The following is a 9,061-nucleotide window of genomic DNA, read 5'->3' as shown; positions in this document are numbered from 1 at the left end:
ATGTAAGGACCAAATAATACTGATGACATTGAATATTTTTATCTTTTCTTTTTAAATAAAGCATAACACGAATTGCTTCGTTCTGCACAAAATGACGCAACATAAATTGTAAAAAAGACAAGCGAACTTCTCGATCAAATGATGCTTTTCTAAATGTTCAAACTCATTCCCAATGGCGTCTCGGGTAATCAAATAAAATTCCAAAAGAAATCCCAAGACTGATAATGGATATATTGAGATGCATGCACATCTATTGCTCTGATTTATTTAAACCCATGTATAAACGAGTTCGAAACTTAGTGAAATCGTTTATGAATGTTTTGACATAATGAGTAAAGAGAGAGAACGAGTGAGAGAGAGAGAGAGAGAGAGAGAGAGAGAGAGAGAGCGGGCGAAGGTCTACATTTTCCATATTCATGGACGTATCTTGTTCTCTTTTGAACAAATTTTTTAGAGGTTTTCTTCCCGGAAAACTATTTGTCTAGAATTCCTTTTGTGAGCGATCATTATTTCGTTATTTATACAAACGAAACGAGTCACATTGCATAGTATTCATTATTAGAATATCGCGATTCGAAGTGAAAATAATTAAATTTAGAAAAATCCATAATGACTAATTATTTACAAACCAGTTGATTGTATCCAAGACGCTATGCCGGGACGAAAATTTGTTCCTAGAGCCATGAACCCTGTCGAGAAGACCTTCGTCGTATTAAATCTTTTTTAATCTTGTCATAAAAACTACGCGTGGACCTTCGTACATAAGGAACGCAAATAGTATCGTATATCGTTCTTTTATTTTTCTTTGGAGAATGTAATATAATAGCAAGAATTCGATTTATACACACACACACACATACGCGCGCGCGCGTACACATACACACAAATACACGCGGTATGTTTTCATGGAGTGCACCAGGAATCCCGCCAAAGCGAAACCCAACAATTAGCAACGGAAGCAGTAACGTAACAAATTATCAATGTACTTACAATACTTAAGAAAAGGACAGTTTAATTGCACTACATTTGTAAACTTTATTAATTATACGTTGCAAAAAATTACATAAACCGTCACTGTTACTTCTTTCATCAGTCCATGCCCTTCTGCTGATTTAATTCTTACAAAAAAGAACAGGAGTAATTGCGTTCCGTACAGTTACGTAAATAATAAAAGTTACATGCTTTTTCTTGGTTTTGACATCACGTCTTACATCGTACAATACCATGTTACGTGTATAAATGCAATATCACGGTAAATTTAAAAAACGCGTGTAACTGCATATTTCCTCAGTCACCTTAATAATCGCTACGAAAGATTGCCGCTAATGTGTAAATAGCGCATACACTGACAAATGAGTCACTGTATCACGTGAAGAATACTTTGCAAGATTATGAACTTGGCAGCCTTCATGAATTACAAAATATATGAATATGGTATATGCAATCGATGCAACCGAATGCACACTCGTGTATTGTTACTTATACCAGTTATATATTTCAAACTATAATACAAGGTACTTAGCAGACTATAATCTAAACTGTATAATTATAATCGGTGTTGCGGCTGGTCTTTAGGGCCACTAGCTGAAGCCGCATCCGTTGATGGTGAAACTTGTCCTTCCTTGTCTTTAGTGTCTTTCGATTTGTTCCATTCCTTCAATCCTTCCGGTAACGTGGTGTCCTCTTCGAATGATCCGGTACCCTCGACAAATTCTTCGTAAGTTGACTTTTCACGGAAAGGTCTGGGGCCAAGTAATTCTATCATGTCTTCTCTACTTAAAATCTCTTGTTTTAATAATCGTTCGGCAACCTAAGTAAATTAACAGCGAAAAGTTATTTCACTTCCGTTCTTCATAGAATCGTTTTTTTTTATTAAATGTTTGTATTAATAATTAAAGATTATACCTTAGTTACGTTTTCCTTATGCTGTGTAAGTAAAGTATGCGTATGTGCATGGGCTCTTTCAATTAATGCACGTACTTCACTGTCGATCAGTTGTGCAGTATGTTCGGAATAAGGTTTGTCAAAAGCCATCTCTCCTGGCTGAGGCATTTGGAAGCTAACGTTGCCAACTTTTTCGTTCATACCGTACTGTATGACTTGCGCGTATGCACTTTGCGTGATCTGATAAAAAAAATATTTTGACATTTTAACAAACGAACGAGATATAAATTCAACGATTCAATTAATAACTCGTAGGTGCAGAAGTATTACCTTTTCCAAGTCATCTCTCGCTCCCGTCGTAATGCGCCCGAAAAATATTTCTTCGGATACTCGTCCACCGAGTGTCATACACATTCTATCAAACAACTGTTCCTTTGTGTAAAGATACTGTTCACGTGGTAAATACTGAGCATAACCCAATCCTTTCCCACGAGGAATTATAGATACCTGTTACATAAAAAATGAAGACATAGGAATAAAGCTTAGCGACTTAATTTTTATAAAAAATTAATTAAAGGCATTTCAATAATGAATTACATGGAATACACACGTACCTTCAAAAGTGGATCCGCGTGTTCTAAAAACCAACCTGCTACCGCGTGACCAGCCTCGTGGTACGCAACTGTTTTTTTCTCTTCAGGTTGTAAAACATTTGTCTTCTTTTCCATACCAGCAACTACTCTTTCAATAGCTTGTTCAAAATGTTTCAGTTGAATATTATCGTTCATATCTCTTGCTGCTATTAAAGCTGCTTCATTGCATACATTAGCGATATCAGCTCCTAGAAAGAACTATGTATGATATTTTGACAATCAATATTGTTCCAAGTTTCATCGATTAATTTAATTTTCATACCTGTAAAACCAGGCGTTAACGAAGCCATTTTTCTTGCCAGCTGGTCTTTATCTAACGTAGTCCGCAACGGTGCTAAATGCACCTTGAAAATAGATGCTCGTCCTTTAATGTCTGGAGCAGGGACGAAAATTTGTCTATCGAATCTTCCAGGTCGTAATAGTGCTTTGTCTAATATGTCTACCCTGTTAGTTGCCGCTAATACGACTACATTGGTTGTTGTATTAAATCCTAAATAAACATCAATCGGTTAAACGTATATTTTGACATTAAAATGTTTAATATTTTTGATTTTATCGTGTACCATCCATTTCAACTAAAAGTTGATTAAGCGTATTCTCTTGTTCAGAATGACCACCAAAATTACGACCTCCTCTTTTTCTTCCTACTGCATCGATTTCATCGATAAACAATATACACGGAGCGTGCTTTCGCGCCATTGTAAACATATCTCGAACCCTCGAGGGACCAACACCGACAAACATTTCCAAAAATTCAGAACCTGACACAGTGATAAAAGGAACATTCGCCTCTCCGGCTGTAGCCTTTGCTAATAATGTTTTTCCAGTACCCGGTGGACCTGTGAGAATATGATTTATTATGTACCCGATTTATTAAATTAACTTTACTTGCCAAAATGTGTGTTTACCTGTTAACATTGCGCCCTTGGGAATCTTGGCACCAAGGTCAATGTACTGTTGAGGATTTTTCAAAAAATTTACAAATTCCATAATTTCAATTTTCGCTTCCTCACACCCAGCGACGTCTCTAAATTGTTAAATGGTATATAGAAATGTGTAGTAATTTTATAATGCAAAAAGGAAACAATAAATAAAATTATTACTCAAACATAAGATCCTAAATGGAGTTTCGTAGGTTTCTTGACTTACTTAAATCGAACACCAATATCTTTGGAATTAATTAATTTTGCAGTCGATTCCATTACTCCGCCAAAAAGTCCTCGACCTCTTTTGCCTCCCGCAGAAAAGCTTTGCAGCGATTTTCGGAGTATGAATATGAGAAATCCTATAAATAGAAATTACTATTACAACCGGCAACAATTTGTATATATAACGTAACGATAAGTTTGGTAACTCACCCCACATGAGTAATTGTGGCAAAACTTTCAAAACATGTTGCATCTCTACCTCATCTTTGTAAACTACTATCACATAATTTTGTGGTTCTATATTTAATTCAATTTGTGCATTTTCTAAATTCCTTTCAAACGTTTCAGTACTTCCAATGTTAAACCATAAAGTATCCTATGAAATGCATTAAACAAATTATAATATATTTTATACATATATCATAGTTTGATTTACATTCTATACTCACAGATCCATTCACCAAATTTCCAGGTAACAATTTTACACGAACCCATTGTTTATTAACAACTTCTAATTTGTCCACAATTCCTTTATTTAAACACCTGTGAACAATTGGCAAGGATTATTCTATGAAATTTAATGAAATCAGATACATCAGTTAGCACAATGAAAAATAATCTATTACTTTGATATAAAATCTCTCCATGTGATCTCTTCTGCAGAATTGAATACCGCATTTAAACATAAACCTAGAGCTGCTGCAAATAATACACCAAACATCAGCATTGTTTTCTCATTTGGTGAATCTTCAAAAGGTTTCTTTCCACCCGGTCCAGTCACATTAAACTGAAAATTCCACTGGAAACCGGATTTATTGCTAGATGTAGACTGGGAAGATGTGCTACTCGATGGTTTAGCAGCCTCTTTGTCTGAACCTTTTTTAACTTTTTCCTCGACTTTGTCTGCAGTTTTAGAGGTGCCTTTTCCATTTCCTATAATCAAACAGAAATTATTATTTAACCTATCAATATTATATAGGATGTTTTGTGAAGCATAATTTGCTAAACACTCTATATGAAGAGAGTGGATATAAATATGAAGTAACAACCTTTAAAAAACTTTTCAAATCCTTTCGGTGCTTCATTACACAATAACTTCCACTGCCGTTGTAAGTGTTCAAACATAGTTGCTTCTGTGTCATTTTTAAACAATGACAAATATCTTCGTAACTAAAATAGATTTTACAATTATAATACTATACATAAACCATAAGAGACAATTTAGTGTAAGGAAATAATCACACTAATAACCACTTCGACTGAATTTTTAATCAAATTGACCTTTTTATTGCAATTAACATTTTTAACATAAAGTACTATTAACCACGTGTAACAGCACAGTACTATAGAAAGTAATTTACTACCATAAAGTAATCATTCTAACGCATTTTTGTACGCATGTATGTACATGTACGTATATTTACAGCGAATTGTACTACAGGTGTAAAAACGTATTCAACGAATGTAAAATAAATGACAATTACAACAAAATATCACGATACAATTATATGAATAAGCAATTATTTTAAAACTTGAAATCATGATTAACATTAGAAATATTTGTTGTATCATAATAGATTACGGAGGTTATGTGATAGGTTACATTTGTACCTGCATTGTGTCAGCATTTTTGTACACGGATTTCAACATGAATTTTTCGAATTTCGCAGCCGAGAATAACAACTGATGGGCCATATTTTTCGTGTTTATCGGTTATCGCGTAATATGATGAAATTTCGTAATTTCTATCCCTAATACCGCCACAGTAAAACATTACCGGCCACAAGACACCATTTCAATAAATATCCCCAACCTTACTCCTACTTCCCACTTCCCATTTCCAACCCAAGTTAGATACACTGCACTTACACAACCGTGTCGCGTGAAGGGAAAGTCACTATACTCGACTATACTTTGCTACCCCTTCTTGTTCATGGTTGTATATATATAACTATAAATACACCATAGAGTACTCTCATAGAATCGAACGTCAACGCTTTTCAGATACCGAATCTGAGTGCGCATACAATCCACCTTTGACTATATGATCAAAGCAATCCACGTGCAAATTTGTAATGTCGCTAAAAATAGAACCACCTATCGAAGAAGATATTTTTGAATTTCCGAGAAAAATTATTTTTATTGATATACATGCTTGTTATTATGACACTTAATTTAATCGTATCGCAACAAATTAAATAATTTTATGTATTTTAATAATCGTTAACATACAAAACATGATCGGAGTACAAATTGTAACTATACGCATTAATATACAATTTTTTTGTGCAAAATTACAACAATCAGACTTATCTGTAGAACGTGTATGAATAATAATAATTAAATATCCATTATTAATGTATTACTAAAGAAATTCTAATTTAATATATGTGTGTTATTTGTATGTACAAAAAGAACATTAATAACTTGTATATGTACAATTACGATTAATGTGTTAACTTTCGGTTTGCGAATAATTCGAATTTTCTTCGATACTTATTGTACAAGGAACGTATTCTTGCACTGATTCCTAAAAAAAATAATTCGTTTACAAATATTCATGTAAATTTAAAGCTAAGTAATTAAAAATTCATACCGAGTTAACAATTATTTGTCGTCCTTCTTCTAAATTCAATCCATCCATGTCTTCTGCTGTTAATATTATCACAGAATCTTCAGGTATACTATTTTCATCTATATAAGTTATAGGAATTTCTGATGAAACCTACAAATAAAATTTATTAGAAATGGAAAGTGCCAATGTTATGCTACACGAGGAACGATAACAAATACTGAAATCATGCAATACCTCGCAATATGTGAAATCCGATCCTTCTTGTGTCTTCACGTCTATGCTATGTTTGGCATCCGTTCGTTGCTTTCTCGAGTTTGGCAAACGTTCGGATTTTTTGCCGTCTTGTTGAAGGCGTCTCCATATTGTTGTTTTAGGAATATGATAAGTCATCGATGCCGCTGCTTGTGACATTTTTCCTCCTTTACAAGCGGCAACAGCCTCTTCTAACCGAGACTTCTTTAATTCTTCGTTTTCGGTTTTCCTTTTTTTCCAAAATGATAATGGCAGTTTTCCTTCATCTACCAGCCGAGCTTTATCCCTGAACAAAGTGGTCTTTGGAATCTGAAAATTCAATAATTGATATTTTTCACAGAAAGTTCAAATGATGTAAAAAATTACTGCTCCATGCTTCTCATTCTTGTCACCTTAAATTCAAGCGCTACTTTCGTCAAATTCTCTCCCCTCTCTAAAGCTTTGACTGCAGCTTCTCGTTTATCAGAACCATAGGATCTCTTCATTTCAGAGCGTAATATTTGATAGCCTTCTTTTTGAATTCTTCTCCATAATACAGTCTTCGGTATACTAAACATTTCTGATGCATGTTGCAAACTTGACCCACCTATAATAACAATGAAATAAACTGAATAACGCAAAGGAGTTAACATTTTGTAATTTAAGGTGCATACCAACCAATTACAGCATTTATGGCAGCCTTCATACATTCAGCTGGATACTCGTTCCTCGATGCATTTAAATGTATCCCTAATGCTTTAGCACGCATGTATAGTGTGGAACGCGGTATATTATGTTTAGTCGAAGCTTCTATTAACGTTTGACCTGTTTTCAAGTCTTCAATTGCTGATGCTAACATATCGTCGCTATAATCTCTCTTTGTTGTATCGCGTCTGCGTTTTTTTCTTTTACTTAAAGTAGAATTTTCAGTTAACTTTTGCTCCTGTTCATCTTCCAAATCTTCGTAACTGTGTTGCAGTGAGTTAATAACATTTTCTTCTGTTTCATTGATTACAGTCATTGATTCTTCGTTATTATCATTAAAATCTTTCGGACTCGTAACTGAATCATTCTCATCAAGCCCATCAATCTACAAACAAACAATATTACAAATGAAAAATCAGTATTTTTGCTTAGATTGAACAAAAAGAACAACCTCGATGAGACCACATATTTTTAAGGAACGAGCAGCATCCAATAAACTGCTAATGTTCTCTACTGGAACTCGTACTTCCCCATGATAAATAAATTCTATAATACATTTTATATCCTGTGCAGATATATCGCTCAATATTATTGTCGGATGATAATCATTCACTTGACTCAGAACATCCTACAAATAAAAGATTTGATTGTTACATAAGTCATACCTGAAAATGTGCAGAACTAACCTACGCCATGAAACGCAAACTACATTTTTAAAGAAAATCGAATTATTAATAACCATGTAAGATTAATATCAACAATATGATCATGTGACATTAAATTTTTGGATTTACATAAAAGATAAATAGTTGAAATCTTTACACAGTCCAAATTATAATTATTATATTGATCGTGAGGATATAAAGGTAATCTTAACAAAATTTATTCAAGTTGAAGGCATTTTAAGTCTGCTCTTAAAAATATGAAAGTTCTTTACTCGAAACAAAGTGCTACAAGCGCAGAGAACTATACGATGAGCATGAATGCGTTCTCCAGCAGCAGCCAGTACAACATCAACCATACAATCTTCCTCCAGGAGTTGTTTAACTACATCGGATAAATGATTTTCATAATCATTCCATTTGAAACAGTAGCTTTGATTAATTTCATGTTGGCCAACAACTTCAGACATGCTGTTTCAGTTTCGATTCCTTTTCCAATGACATGTATACAATCGGAATTTGGAACGGGACTGAATTTTTCGCAACCAAGATGCGACACTTTCATTCGGCTGGTTCGTTGCACTTTCCAATAACCGACGAACTTCAATTTTCCCAGAAGCACAGAAGAAATTCACCGATATATTACAATCGTGTTAGATTACCATATTTTAAGTTCTCTCATACGAACATTTCTTCTTTGGTTAGCATCTGAGAATTTTGAAGTAGAAATAATCCTAGCGAAGATCGATTGCTGAAGTTACTAGATATGTAAAGTACCGTCGAATGACCGTCATTATGTCGTTAAACGAATGAGTGTAAATCAAATATTACAATTTTAACGTGTATTTTTATTATTGTTATTATAAAAGTCTAAAGTAGAATAACAGTAGAGTATCTAAGTAAGAAAATCGTATACAATCGTATATGGGGGTTTACACACAATTTACCCGCAAGCATGTTAATAGCGCCATCTACGGCGAAACGCTCAAATTTGTAGTAAATAATTAATATAAAAATAGTTATCGGCCCTTTGGTTAGTGGCGCCATCGGTGAGAAAACGCCTAAGTTTGTAAAGAAAACAGTTCCTACTATTTTTATAAGATGGAGCTAGCGATACCTTTGATAATAAATGCATAAATGCATAATTAATACGGTTCTCTGTTTTATAATACTATAATATATTAGTAAATATGTCAAATTTAT

General features: G+C 33.8%; 2 protein-coding genes across 3 annotated transcripts; both read right to left on the bottom strand.

The window, feature by feature from the left end:
- Positions 1–1,010: 1,010 nt before the first annotated feature.
- On the bottom strand, positions 1,011–5,525 carry LOC128894761 (AFG3-like protein 2). Its single transcript, XM_054156735.1, has 13 exons — positions 5,297–5,525; positions 4,735–4,855; positions 4,312–4,618; positions 4,135–4,228; positions 3,896–4,061; positions 3,687–3,822; positions 3,446–3,564; positions 3,101–3,376; positions 2,800–3,027; positions 2,499–2,725; positions 2,215–2,391; positions 1,906–2,124; positions 1,011–1,810 (listed from the first exon to the last, which is right to left on the bottom strand). The coding sequence occupies exons 1-13, from the start codon at positions 5,378–5,380 to the stop codon at positions 1,547–1,549; spliced, it is 2,418 nt and encodes an 805-aa protein (XP_054012710.1). The 5' UTR covers positions 5,381–5,525; the 3' UTR covers positions 1,011–1,546.
- LOC128894769 (protein abrupt-like) lies at positions 5,348–8,783 on the bottom strand. Of its 2 annotated transcripts, none has more exons than XM_054156752.1 (7): positions 8,134–8,783; positions 7,648–7,824; positions 7,170–7,581; positions 6,905–7,098; positions 6,495–6,821; positions 6,282–6,410; positions 5,348–6,215 (listed from the first exon to the last, which is right to left on the bottom strand). In XM_054156752.1, exons 1-7 carry the CDS (start codon positions 8,326–8,328, stop codon positions 6,141–6,143), a joined length of 1,509 nt encoding a protein of 502 aa, XP_054012727.1. In that variant the 5' UTR covers positions 8,329–8,783; the 3' UTR covers positions 5,348–6,140. The 2 variants fall into 2 exon arrangements, with proteins under 2 accessions (XP_054012727.1, XP_054012728.1); XM_054156753.1 differs by lacking the exon at positions 8,134–8,783 and adding an exon at positions 7,936–8,073.
- Positions 8,784–9,061: the final 278 nt, after the last annotated feature.

Source organism: Hylaeus anthracinus, unplaced genomic scaffold, assembly GCF_026225885.1.
Source record: "Hylaeus anthracinus isolate JK02 unplaced genomic scaffold, UHH_iyHylAnth1.0_haploid 4, whole genome shotgun sequence".
NCBI classification, from domain to species: Eukaryota; Metazoa; Arthropoda; class Insecta; order Hymenoptera; family Colletidae; genus Hylaeus; species Hylaeus anthracinus.
Note: the sequence above shows the minus strand (reverse complement) of the source record. Positions and strands in the feature narration are given on the sequence as shown.